The sequence below is a fragment of the Kwoniella europaea genome, chromosome 1, assembly GCF_036810445.1.
Source record: "Kwoniella europaea PYCC6329 chromosome 1, complete sequence".
NCBI classification, from domain to species: domain Eukaryota; kingdom Fungi; phylum Basidiomycota; class Tremellomycetes; order Tremellales; family Cryptococcaceae; genus Kwoniella; species Kwoniella europaea.
The window spans coordinates 3,955,802-3,968,883 of NC_089487.1; the positions used below are offsets into that span (position 1 = coordinate 3,955,802).

Here is a 13,082-nt window from a genome sequence, read left to right on the forward strand (position 1 = left end):
GCATTTGGAAATTTTGGTATTAGTGTTATGTATTGCTTCTCTGATTCGTCTCATCGTTGTCTTACTGGTTAAAAGCCTATCATGAATGATCGTATCCGACGGATATTGTATAGGTTCACATTGCTTCATGATAAGAACTTCCGTATGGCAGCTATGACTTCTTCGTTCTTCTCCTGATGTACCGAGTGATTGGCATTGGGTACGATAAGCAGCTCGGAACCAGGTATACTCTGATGTATCAACTTGGATTGGCCTAATTCACAAAGTGTCACGATCAGTCTGCAAGACTCCAGATGTAGCGAGAGGGAACACTCACTAGGAGGACATATCCAATCTTTATCACCGACAACTATCAAAGTCTTTGCTTTTATATCTTTCAGTTTGGGTCTATAATCGAAGTACTTCTCTTGTTCCGAATACAAATCGTCTATCCATAGTGGTACCAGTGTTAATCGTTAGCACCTTATGAATGACTTCGTGGACATGTAGAATGAGGTCCATTCACTATGTACTTTGGCACTCAATCGCATACTCCTCGCTCTCTCCAACCCTTTATCCGCATCGTACTCTGCTTCAGAGTACAGCGGTCCGATAGCGAACATGACCAGGCGCATCTCGTCATCATCTACAAATGAGCTAAAGACCTTTTTGAGGAAGTTGAGCGATGCTAGTGGTGCGCGGGATAAACGCTGTTCGAGAACCTCCATAGCTTCCGTTTCGTCTGAACAGGAAAAGATCACGATATTAGGTATTGGTGAATTTGAGTCAGAGAGTAGATGGTATATGATTGTCATAGAGTATGATGGTACTTACGTTCATATGATGGTGCCGTACCTCTCAAAATCAAATGACTCAATCCCCCAGGATACGTGATCGCATATTGTTGGGCCAGATATCCCCCAAAACTCCCTCCACATATTACCGCTTTGGCTTCTTTCTTGTTATGTTTTGCGACGAGTTGTTGTCGGAGAGATTCAATATCATCTACCAGTTGTGAGAAGGTGTATGGAGGTGTATGGGATGATTGACCGTGACCTCTGAAATCGAAGGAAACGATGTGGTGGGTGGTTGACAGTGGTAGATAAGCTGAGAAGTCAGACTCGTGAGAGCCTAAATCATAGTATGTCATAGTCAGTCATGGCACTTTAAACATAACCATAACCATGGGATCTCATCATTGCAATCCCCGGAAGAAAAGTGTAAATGCAGAGAGATTTGATCTGGACTTACCGAATCCCCTTCCACCATGAAGTGTTATAAACAACTGATCAGATACGTCCCCAGCTTCCCTGTACGCCAGATCGGCACCGTTGATTCTGATGTATTGTAGAGGTGGAGAGGAATACATGGTAGTGAGACTGCTTAGAGATCTGATCTTATTGGGGGGAAAGACTGATATCTACGAGTATCATACGATAACATTACATTATATCTCTTCGAGGGAAGGCGAGATATCTCGCTCGGTCATAACCGATTACGTGCTATCGATCGACAACCATCCCGAACATTCCCGGTCTATTGGACTACTGATCCAATAACGTTAAACCAATGCAAGAAGAATGCCATGACAAACCATCAAATCAACTATACATTTACACATGAGATCTGGCCAAGCCTAGCCATTCTACTCTACCATCTACCTATGTAGCCATTATAGCTGTTAATCTGAAATGATGAGCATCGGGATTGGTGGGGTGCGAGGTGTTTTGGGCTACTTCGCATGTAACGCTGAGCGAGAAATCATTTGATCAATCAGCTTTCATACGAAACACCGACTGAAAGTATTCACTCACTAATGATCACCCGGAGTGACTTTCTCATCTATATATGCGACACTGTATTATTCATGAGAGATTAGCCATAGAACTCGAAATGATAGAGGAGATCAATGGTTTGGACACATACATAGCAACGTTATACTGTTTCTTCCAATACCCTGCCAGATGGACCGCTCCTTTCTCATTATCATCCACCCAACATCTTGCATCACCGAGATTATAATGTTGACTTCGGAAGTAGTACACAGCGACTCTGCAAGATCATCGGAGTGTCAGCGAGAACAGTCTAATGCAAAACTTGGATTGATAGAATGTGAGAAAGCGCATCACTCACCTTCCAGCAGTCACTTTGATCTCCACTCTAATCCTCGCTCCAGGGGTATCAGAAACCCAATAATGTTTTTCCCCATTCCACACAAAAGGTTTCCATCCCTCCGAAGAAGTAGGTTTCATAGGATTCTCCTTATCATTCGCATCCGCACAGAACAATTCAGGCTGTATCAATCCCGTTATATGTTTACCCGAACTTGGATCCTCCTTCGTCGGATTAACGACTTCTCTGAGAGGAGTGAAGATCCCGACGGGAGGTACGAAATATGGTGTAGTAGGTAAGACGAATTTCCTATTTTCCAATTTCAATTTTTCCAATGGTTCAGTATCGAAGGTAGCTTCCCATCCTGGCGGTGGAGTAATTGGATCTATCAGATGTAGCGTGTCGAGAGGGAATGGTGTATCGACGAAATTTGAGAATGGCTCGGAGGTCGATATGGTTTCTGATATAGAGGGTACGACGGGCAGGCCGTAGTGCGTTAACATGCATAACTCGGATTCTAGGTATGATATGAGGAGATCGGCTAGTATGCGCTAGAGTGGTAACGGCCAAACATCAGTAATTATTCCTTCGTTCTTGAGACAATCTCAAGATAGAGGCTAGATTTATCAGAAAACATGGGATATATTCGTATTCACTCACATGACCCCGTGCTTTGGGATGTACCAAATCCGGTTGAAAGAATGCCTCAGCGGTCGATTTGGGGAACCTCAAATAATGATTGAACATCAACCTCTTCATCGATATATACGGTACGTCGTAGTATAACGATATGGGTGCGTGGACAATTTGGGGATCACCATATCCTTGATCCTGAGCTACTTGAGGACTCCATGCTCCCAGTATCAAGATGGCAGGTTGGGTGGTGAATTCTGATAACGCTCGGAGGAGTTGGTCGAAAAATGCTTGATACAGGAGATCCCTATGGTATGTATCGCATGGCACAATCAGCATCCATCAGAACTTGGGATGAATGGACGATGGACGATTCATGATAAGATGGGTATGCTATGCTGAAATCTGAATCTCGACTCACGCTTGATCATTCACATCGAATTCTAATACTACCAGATCTGTATCTGTCGCTATATGATGTGTACCGCAGAAAGCGTAGTAGCTCGAGTCCATACCACCTATAGCACCATTCATGAACTCATGATCCGCCTAAATCGATTTGGATACACCCATGATCAGCTTCGATATAATCTTATCTGCCGGTGCCGATGTATAATTGACAGGATTGGAAATGTCAGAAGTAACGTACATCTGAAAAAGTGTTTTCGAACCACTGTTTCAATAGTGTTGTATAACATCCAGGTCCAGCTGGGTCACCTTGTGGGTAGTCTGCACTTGGGTGCACACCGTGACATGCGGATACTACAGCGGTTGACGAATGAATTAGCGATTACTTATACTCTTAAGGATATGTGATACTGTAAGATTGTAGATTGGTCAGACATACCACTTCCACCCAATACACCAATCTTAAGTGCTTCCCCCTCTCTAGCCTTCTGTAACATCCTTCTCATCCTTGCTCCAGACCCTTGAACCAGTCTACTATTCCTCAGTCCCTCTTCATTATAAATCTCACACAATCTACGTCCTTCATCCGTGATACCACATGTACATCCTTCCACTATCTTCTCTTCATACACATTTTCAGGCAAGAGTTCGGAGCTCGATCCAGAAGAGAAATGTACTTTCGGTAATGGTGGCAAACCCTTGACATGGGGATGTATCAAGGCATAGATGAATAAGAGAAAGAAGGGAAGTGATATTGCGAATAGCGGTTTCCACCATTTCTTCACCACATAGTGAAGTGTTGGGTATCTCCTGTGAAAAGATGAATGACGATGTGATCTACTTGAGGAAGAGGGTTCACCATTGGATAGAAGTGGTTGTGAATGGGGATGATTGTCGGTTGAAGAGGATGAAGGTTGTCCGTAAGATAGTAGCTCGTGGTCGTCTTCACTATCGCTTGAAGCTCCCATCGTTTCTTCTGTCGATAGACGGTAGTATCACACTCTATGTACGGGGTATCTGCGAGGCTATACTATATGCTCATGGCTGCCTGTTGATAGCTCATCATCATCATGATATCATTGCATCTCCTCATTTCATCCACTCAAACTCTGACTTTTGTATATGACCCCGACGCGTTGCTCATATTTACGTAATGCTGCACGTGAATCACTTCAATACTTGAAATTCCCACTAACTTTACCCAACAAGAAATCCCCATAAACCACTTCGTCCTTCTCTTCCACTTCTATACCTTCCTCCTTGGCTTTCCTCTCAGCAGCTTCCAGCAATTTCACTCTAGCATTAAAGTTGGGCTCGTAGAAGAATGGGATGGATACCCTGTATGTGGGTGATTTATGTATAACCCGATGTAAAGTCGATGGGTACATTCCTCCTGTCCAGATTTCCCACATCTCGCCTATGTTCACGATTATACACCCTTCGATGGGGTCGGCGTTGATCCATTGGTTTGATCTTGAGAGGACTTGGAGAGAGGATGGAATTGGGTCGGCGTGCAGAAGACTGAGGGGAAGTGCGCAGTATCAGTATCTAACATTGTAAAACGTACACTAAGAGGGGGACGTAACAGCATAAGGGATGAATTGCAGTAGCGGCGTAGGTGACCTAGCTGTATAGATCGTTAAGATCACTCACGTCAAACATCCATAATCCTTATGTTCACCACATGAGATACCATCTGCACCATTAGGTAAAGGGGGATATCCTATGAGGATGTAAGCAGATCATACCAGCAAGTTGTGGAAGAGTGTAATTTGACATACCGATGACCCTCATTACCCAGAAACTATCATCTACCAGCCCTCCCAACTCACCCCATTCCTCTGAGGTCATACCCAATCCATCGGCCATGGCGTGCATCACAGCCCATCCAAGGACTTTCATCTTCTCTATCCACTGTTCCAATTTCGGTTTGAACGGTTCCGGTTGACTAGGCCATTGATTAGGTCCGTCCAGGGGTTTGAAGTTTCTTTCACCATTTCCATTTGATTTTGGATCATCGTTATCCTGGGTAGATTTGGTGTATGGTGAAGGAGCGTAGAGGTCTAGTCCCTCGTGATGATCGACTTTGCCTTTTGTTATATTTTGATGCAGTTTTTGGTATCCTGTCGATTCAACAAATCATGATTAATTGCTTTTTCAAAGAATGTGTGATATAGGAAAGGGAGATAATCAAACTTACCTCTCACGCCATCACTCTTCCCCAAACCTATACTTTCCTTCTCGTCCCTCGGTCGATGGAAGAACTCCCTACCCAGCTCCAAAACCTCCTTCATCTCTTCTTTCGACAGATAAGAGTCAACTTTAAGATAGAAGAATCCTATATCTCGACATGCTGCATGGATCCTCTTGGCGGTAGCTTCCTGCTTGGTTGGAGGTCGGAGGGGGATAAGGGAGTCAGCTGCGGTAAGAGTGAAGAGGGAGGGAGGTAGGGAAGGGGATCTATGATTGGTAAGTTATCTGGCATGGTCGGTGTGGTTGGTATTGCACTGCTGTTGTTATTGCTAGCAAGTGATGATCGCTTCTATCTCTGCTACATGCCAGTCCAATCAGTCCGTTGGTTGATTATATATGTCTGAATAAGTGATACTATACTCATACCTATCGAGCGCTTAAGATGCTTGATCCCTCCTTATCTCTCTTGGCCCCGTAAGTTAAACGCTTGGATCTCATCCGGTTACCAAGATATCTTTGCCGCATCCGCCGGGATCAGATTCACATGGCATGGTTCATCCAGCTGATGTTACCAAGGTGTTAATTACGTCATTCCCATCGGTGACACTGCGTGTTGAGCAGAGTGAGGAAGGAATGGAATGCCAACAACCCGATTCACACCAACTGTATACACATATATACAGTATCACTACCATTGCATACATCAGCCGCAAATAATTAGTAATCAGCAATCAATCAACATGGAAGGAGTGAGTACTCTCATCAATCCCGCTTGTGAGAAAGGAATCGAGAGAAGGGAAGGTCCTGCTACTGCGACTACCTTTCTAAGGGAACGGAACAAAGGAATCGGTATGGTGATGGGAACAAGATAGTCTGATGGACAATTTGGACAGCATACGAGGCTGATGGTTGGAATTCTGACTCTATATGTGTGCTATCGCAGAACATCGATAACGCCAGACAATACTTGAACAGCGGCGAGGGACAAGGATTGAAACAACAGCTTTTCGGAGGTGAGTTGGGCAGTCTCATGCCATCCTGGGCCTTTCCCATAATCTACCTAATGAATCGCTAGTCAGAACGAGATGGTAATAGCTGATATACGTTATGATGAATAGGAGATCAACCCACCGGTGATCCTCAAGCTGACGCTCCATCCTTCGATCATCAAGGCAACCCCGGTCAACCTGGACAATTCGGACAAGAAGGTCAATTCGGTGCTGTCACCGGTAAAGGTTTCGGAGGTGGTTTTACAGGTAATAATCAAGAAGGGAAAAGATTCGGAGAAGTTACCGGACAAGGATTAGGTGGAGCGTTGGAGGAGAAGAAAGCTGAAAAGAAAAGTGATTATGAAGGAATGGATGTAGGGGATAGTAAGTGATTTGATCGGTTTACATATAACATGTACTGTTTCGTAAGGATGTACTCTATGATGTAGAGTGATTTACTTCGCATATTCTATGCGTTGATGGATCGTTTTATTTGCCTTATTTGTTTTGAGCGATGTTGGTATTTAAGATATAAGTATTGACTCTCCGGATCACCTCATAGGCACAGCAACAGGAGGATACGGCAAGAACGCCCAAGGATTTTCTTTCTCAAGACAAAACCAGATGGGTACCGATCATGACAACCATGCGAACCCCGGTGGAGTCTACGGCAATGACGATGACCACAAAGAAGGTATCAGAACTGGTTATTCCACTCCTGGATATAGGAAGGAAGGTGATGATGAGGAAGAGAACGCTAGGAGATTGTAAGTTTATTTGTGCATTCTGTATACCCTATGGTCAAGAAGATGTGACTGATTGATTCTGTTCTGCGACTTGATCCTTGTAGAAACCAAAATGTGAGTGTACCTCTTGCGTATCTCGTTTGCTTTAATTTATCATTCAAGAAGGGGTACTCCAGTGACATCGCTTCTGATTTGGAATCACACGCTGACTTGCTCTGCACAATCTTTAGGTCTACGGCCAACAAGCTGATGATAGAGGTGCGAAAGGAAACGACTATAACGAAGCTGAGATCTGAGGTTGAGGTTGATCTTATGAGAGTTAAGGTGATGAAAGTAGTGAACTCTTGAAGTGATGAATTACATGTACACCAGATGAAGAACGATATGCTATGAATGATTCCCTGATCCTTCCGAGTTGACGGTGTTGACTAGCTATATAAGCGAATGGATCGGGGTGCTGCACAACGTAGCCTACCGTTTTCGAACATTCAACAGCTGTGAAATGGGTAGCTCCACTCGGCCATCATCTCTTTGATTGAGCAGTTTCTGAGGTCCTGTCAGAGGACCTTCATCCCTCCGAATTTCGTTGCACACCTTGATAGGGAGATAGAGTAACACGAATACCTTGATTTCCCATACCAAAAGAATCCTGGTGACGTTTTCTGGCTGATCTCCTTTCCTCGAATTTGAGGCCCCGGTCAAAGTCCTAGGATGGACCATGCTCGATCCCATACCACGGCAAGTCACGAAGAAGACGGGTAGTCACGACACAATGCGGGCAGCCAATATTCGGCGTACGAATTCGGTGGAGACAGAATTTTAGACGCAGGCGTATCTCAAAGCGGTTCTACCTCTCAGCCCTCCCGCCCAGGTCCAGGACACAAGTGGAAATACTTTGCATTACACCAGGACGATACCCTTAGATTCTCGATTGAGGCGGTACAAGTAAAAGGAGGGTAGGATCCGTCGTACTAGGTCATCAGAAACTGTTGAGTTGACGTGTAGCATCACAATCCTTACACAGAAGGAAGCTGAGATAGACCAATGACGTTCTCGTCAGAACCCAGCAAGTGTATCATAGTCAGTCGTCAAAGGATGTCAGAAGCCAGTCCCATACAGTACTTCTAGACCGAGGCAAAAGCTTCTCACCGACATTGTCTCATCATGTCATATATTCTCTTGGAGGACTTCCCTTGTCACTCTTCACTGTCGAAGCTGGTCGTCTGCGACTCTGTGCAGACAGAAAAACGTATAAAAAGGGCAGATTGCCCAACAAAACCCTGATGGTACAACCTCACAAGGTAAGGGTGAATTAAATCAAACTCTCCGCTAAGCAGAGAAAATCGTTCAACATACAGCGTACCGGGAGATACAATGGTAACCTTACGAGACCGAAAACAGCCTGTCGCCCCTAGATCCCCTTCGGACGGGCGAGGTACGGGCGTTCGAAGGTCAAGAGGGAGCACAAACCTAGATCTGACACGCTTTACGGCGCCAGTCCCCTTCTGAGCACGAAGCCCCCCGCGTTGTCTGGTGATAAATCGGGATGGAATGCTTCTGAGAGATACAAAGGATATTTTGCTCCTGTAGAGGAAGAATCAGATACTGATGCTGGGAACTCGAGTCGTAAGTTTCAGCTCATCAATCGCTCAAAAAAATAGCTGGCAAATCAGATTGATTCGGTCTCCTATGCTATGATATCCTCAGGACCATACAGACAAGCCAGCCTTGAAACTATCGCTGTCAGGGGGCGAGGTGAGTGCAACTTTTGATTCACTACTCTATTTCAGACTCAGGCTGTGACTGACAGAAATCGCTCTATGGGTTTCAAGGGCAAAGTCATGGCAGTAAGCTTTGTTTCCAGATCAAATCATTAATACTTATCTGATCTGTATGTGTGAGCTTACTCGCGACTTGACTTAGATGTAGCGGATGATGACACCGCATCACTTGGTCTACCCGGCCTTGAACATTGGACAAAGTGTATAGGTATGAATGATGAAAAGATCAACAATATCAAGCATTTTCTCAGAGCGTCCAAGGGTTGGGATGCAGAACTGAAAGATACGATCAGTGCTTTGGACTTTGGAAGACAACCGGGGTATATGGCGGATATAATGGCAAAATGTAGATTCACTGGATGTTCACATGACGATCTGGAATCCCTAAATCTCTCTGTCGACCAATTGATCAAGTATGCTGAGAGCGATGCTCACAGAAGTATCGTTTTCAACCATGCTACAAGAGGTTTATCCATCTGTAAAGACCATACTTCAGACGAGTTGTCAAATCTCCCGGAGACCAGATTGAAGGGTTTCAAGATGTGTGGACATACGATCTTGTTGGAGCATTGGGATCTAGAAGAGGATGAGCAAAGAGCGTATACAATGCGAGATCTCGGAAGTCAAAATCTGATCTGCGATGTGAAGATCCCCATTTGGGAAGAGAAACAGACCGATGGATCTTGGAAAGAATTGTATCTCTTCCGATCTATAGGACCTGATACATCTGCCTCTGATCCACCCACACACCTATGTTCGATGATATCTACCCTAGAAACGGATGATCAGTGGGTGGGACGTGGCCAGGTACCCAGTTCCTCAGATGACGGACAGAAGTGATTTGTTTTATTGTTCGAATTCGCTTCGTTGGTCATACAGTGGAGACTTGCAATATCTACCTACTATCGGAAGGTACTTATCTCACCAGATCATACAATACAATTCTTGATTGGTCCTCATATCTACTCTGCTTATTCCATACATTTTCTGGCATCGAGTTTGGCCGAGAATACAGTAATAAAGTTTACCTCAATTGCATTTTGCCGGACAAGGGCCTGGCAATGCCACATACAGTAATTGCGCGGAAAGCCTTGCATATTGTTGTGTTGATGCTCTTGATGTCCCATTTGTCTTGATCTTCTAGGTTGTTAATGTCGTCCAAATCCTCGAGAAGCGTATCAAAATTTCGCACTGTTGTATGCTTCGATCACTATCGTATGCGGTCCGGGACGTTTCACGTATTGTATACTATGACTAATCTTTGACCGCGGAGTGGCGAAGGTGATATTCCCCCTCACTAGCATTGGTGCACGTCAAGCCAGATGCTGTTGTGTTACAGTATGCATTGTGGGTCCACGAAGGAAGCAAAGGAGTTATGTCTTCCAAGAAGTCTTTCTCTTACACTCAAGAGACAACCTTGTAGGATGGAACACAAAGGTTGGCACAAGTGAAACTTTACCGGTTGCTCCTCTAATACCTCCATGGCGAAAAGAGAAACCAAATCCCTCGTATGTGGGCTGCAAGGTAGTGACATGCCTTGTCCCAAGTACTTTCTCAGTGCGGAATATTTCGTTCATCCTTTGACATACATCTGTTACGGGTGAGAAGGCACCACCGGTGTTTCGCCGTAAGACTGTGAACATGCTCACAGTAAGCCAAAGTCCTTTCATGCTGAGTAAAGATCTTCTTTGAAAGGTAGAACATGCTGGGCAGTGGAGCCCATCAAGGTATAAAATGCAGCACTGGTTCAGAATCTCTTCATAGATATTCACTGCTCTATTGAGTAACACATACTTGTTATACTGGTTGCAGGAAAGATAGAGGATGCCTCCTAAACGTATAACAAGAAGTCATGCTCAAGCTTCCCAGCCTCCTGTTTCGCAAGCAAGCGCCACCGCTGTATCTGGACATGCAAGACACTCAAGAGGTACAGATGTCGAGCCCACTAGGCATTTCAAAGGGTGGGAATACGTTGAAGGTGTGTACTGCCCAGCACTCTGGTCGTCATTTGATCTGATGTTATATTGCAGCTGACAGGCAAACACCTCAACCTGAGGTCCAAGGTGAGCGAACCCAATAGGATTTGCATGCACGGGAATTTTGCTGAAGATCTTGTAGCCCCATCGGCAATTGCTCAAGCACGAGAAGCTCGAGCAGCAAACAGAGCGAGCAAAAAAGGGTTTACTGCTCCACAAGATGAAGAATTCGAGATCGAAAGAATAATCCGAGAAATAGAAGATGCTGAAAGACAGGCAGAACAAGATGATGAGATTTATCCAATTGGTAAGTTGTCACATATGCTTTTGAGGATGTCAATCATAGCTGACTTTCGGTTAAGTGCTTGGAGGTTCTTCTCCAGAAGAGACAGATGGTGAGCTCCGTCTGGGTATGGTCATCTATCTTTCGCTTATATATCTTTGAATACGGCAAGACGACGGATTCCATACACCTGGAGTGCACAGTGGCATCGCCATCATGGACGAAGAGCAAGAGGGTACATCAGTCCTGTCTCAAGCATCTCAAGCTCTATGCTGAGCTTGTCTTTAGGTCGAACAGGGTTGTCAGCCGATGTTGAGGAGCAATCAGCCGCCCCAAGGATAACCGTCGAGACGATGGAGCCCGGTATGTCATTCTTTTCTTTTCCGAGGTAATTATCCAGAATAATTCGTGGTTCTATCGATTTCTCTTCTCGGAAGACTATCGACAAGAGAGCTGATGTATCGAAATTAGGTGCGTTCGGGACGAAAAGACGCAAAAGAAGACCCTTGATGAACAGAGAGAAATCGGGAGTATACGTTCTTCGCGATGGTTAGTGTCCTTAGCAATCCTCATTCAGGCCAGTACTCTTGACAGTCGACTGGATCGCCATGTCCACATCGCTGACCATCAATCCGAGCGCAGGCGATCCGGACCCAGATTGGCTAGAAAGGCCACCATGGGACACTTATGCGATGTACAGCGAGCGGGAGCAAGCGGAAATGCTGGAAAGCGCTGTCAACCAGTCGTTGGCGAAAGATGCTTCTTTCAAACGCTCTTCCCTCAGCTGTACGGACATACAAGACTTAAAGAAGATTGCGAGATCTTGCAGCATTTCAAACTGTGAGTATTCGGCAGAGAAAGTGGAACAACTCTTGCTCGATGAGATCGTGCAGTTCTTGTCCGGAAAATCTGCCCCTAAGGATCACGAAAGCTTGATCCGAACCTCGATCGAGAGAGGGACAGCAAGATGTTCTCAGCATTCTAATGAAACACAATACCCTTATCCTGAGGCTGAGATCATTGGTTGGTCGGGATGCGGACACCTGAAATCAAAGGCCCGCTCGGGTGGGAAGCATGGTCTTCTGATGCCCGTCTGGAATGTCACGGGTGAAGATGGAGAAAAGAGAATTCGGAGAATGTGGCAAATCGCTAATGATGCGACCAAGACACTCGCCGTCACGTGTTCAAATCGAGATGCCGCATCTTACGTTCACTCTTGTCGTCGAAAGATAACCGTAGCAAGGACTCGTGAACCAGCAGCAGCAACTTCGAGTGCGCCGACTCCGCAGGCCAATGCCCTGTCACTTATGCCGCCTCCTAGCCTTCCCGGTATACCCTTTCAGCCCGGACACCAAGGTGTATCCGTGGCACAAACGCAGGGAAGCAAGTATGCCCCATGGGATTGGCGCGCTTCACACCATACTTCCTTCCTGAAAGATAATAAGGCCGAATTCGACCTGATGTTAGATGGGTTTCAAGACTGGTCTTGCTGGAACTGCGAGAAAACCGTAGCGAATCAACCACCCGTGGAGAGTAGCAGCCGGGACGCAAAGTTTAGATGGATGAATTCAGCTGAGTATCAGAAGGCGATGTCAGACTGGGTTGAGTATGGAACTTTCGTGTGCGACGACGATGAGTGCAAAACTCTCAGACGAGACTTTATGCGTGAACAAGGACATCAAATCGTTACTTGCCCCAGCTTACAAGGTTGCTCAACCGCTTTTAACATGGTTAATAATGATACTGGAAACCGCTACTTCGCAGTTGAGCAGACTGATACCAATTCTCAAAAGATTTATCGACTCTGTTCACAACCGTGCACGGCGTTGACCTCCCTTAGAGTAGCTGACTCAAACTATCGCACTTCTGGGCAACAATTCAAAGATGCCACAGACCTTATAGAAAGGAGTTAATCCCGAGGTAGAAAGAGAATCAGAGATGGATTTGGTGAATATGTACCTAATTCCAGAGGCTCCTAGGCT

The 13,082-nt window shown here is 45.3% G+C and overlaps 6 protein-coding genes across 6 annotated transcripts; 3 read left to right on the forward strand and 3 right to left on the reverse strand.

Annotated features, from left to right (window-relative positions):
- Positions 1-125: 125 nt before the first annotated feature.
- Positions 126-1,348, reverse strand: V865_001500 (uncharacterized protein; the record flags this gene model as incomplete). Its single annotated transcript, XM_066225318.1, has 5 exons — positions 126-253; positions 317-427; positions 506-721; positions 814-1,110; positions 1,231-1,348. 5 exons carry the CDS (start codon positions 1,346-1,348, stop codon positions 126-128), a joined length of 870 nt encoding a protein of 289 aa, XP_066081415.1.
- Positions 1,349-1,640: 292 nt separating this feature from the next.
- On the reverse strand, positions 1,641-4,100 carry V865_001501 (uncharacterized protein; the record flags this gene model as incomplete). The annotated part of the gene is made up of 8 exons (XM_066225319.1): positions 1,641-1,728; positions 1,794-1,835; positions 1,906-2,031; positions 2,113-2,642; positions 2,752-3,031; positions 3,146-3,273; positions 3,374-3,486; positions 3,572-4,100. The coding sequence occupies 8 exons, from the start codon at positions 4,098-4,100 to the stop codon at positions 1,641-1,643; spliced, it is 1,836 nt and encodes a 611-aa protein (XP_066081416.1).
- Positions 4,101-4,304: 204 nt separating this feature from the next.
- V865_001502 (uncharacterized protein) lies at positions 4,305-5,617 on the reverse strand (the record flags this gene model as incomplete). The annotated part of the gene is made up of 5 exons (XM_066225320.1): positions 4,305-4,653; positions 4,786-4,855; positions 4,914-5,255; positions 5,333-5,420; positions 5,483-5,617. 5 exons carry the CDS (start codon positions 5,615-5,617, stop codon positions 4,305-4,307), a joined length of 984 nt encoding a protein of 327 aa, XP_066081417.1.
- Positions 5,618-6,065: 448 nt separating this feature from the next.
- Positions 6,066-7,356, forward strand: V865_001503 (uncharacterized protein; the record flags this gene model as incomplete). The annotated part of the gene is made up of 6 exons (XM_066225321.1): positions 6,066-6,179; positions 6,269-6,338; positions 6,444-6,698; positions 6,877-7,081; positions 7,165-7,174; positions 7,291-7,356. The coding sequence occupies 6 exons, from the start codon at positions 6,066-6,068 to the stop codon at positions 7,354-7,356; spliced, it is 720 nt and encodes a 239-aa protein (XP_066081418.1).
- Positions 7,357-8,434: 1,078 nt separating this feature from the next.
- On the forward strand, positions 8,435-9,681 carry V865_001504 (uncharacterized protein; the record flags this gene model as incomplete). The annotated part of the gene is made up of 4 exons (XM_066225322.1): positions 8,435-8,511; positions 8,559-8,686; positions 8,768-8,815; positions 8,984-9,681. 4 exons carry the CDS (start codon positions 8,435-8,437, stop codon positions 9,679-9,681), a joined length of 951 nt encoding a protein of 316 aa, XP_066081419.1.
- A 984-nt stretch (positions 9,682-10,665) lies between these two features.
- Positions 10,666-13,013, forward strand: V865_001505 (uncharacterized protein; the record flags this gene model as incomplete). The annotated part of the gene is made up of 8 exons (XM_066225323.1): positions 10,666-10,819; positions 10,872-10,904; positions 10,960-11,124; positions 11,180-11,212; positions 11,273-11,335; positions 11,389-11,463; positions 11,572-11,649; positions 11,743-13,013. 8 exons carry the CDS (start codon positions 10,666-10,668, stop codon positions 13,011-13,013), a joined length of 1,872 nt encoding a protein of 623 aa, XP_066081420.1.
- Positions 13,014-13,082: the final 69 nt, after the last annotated feature.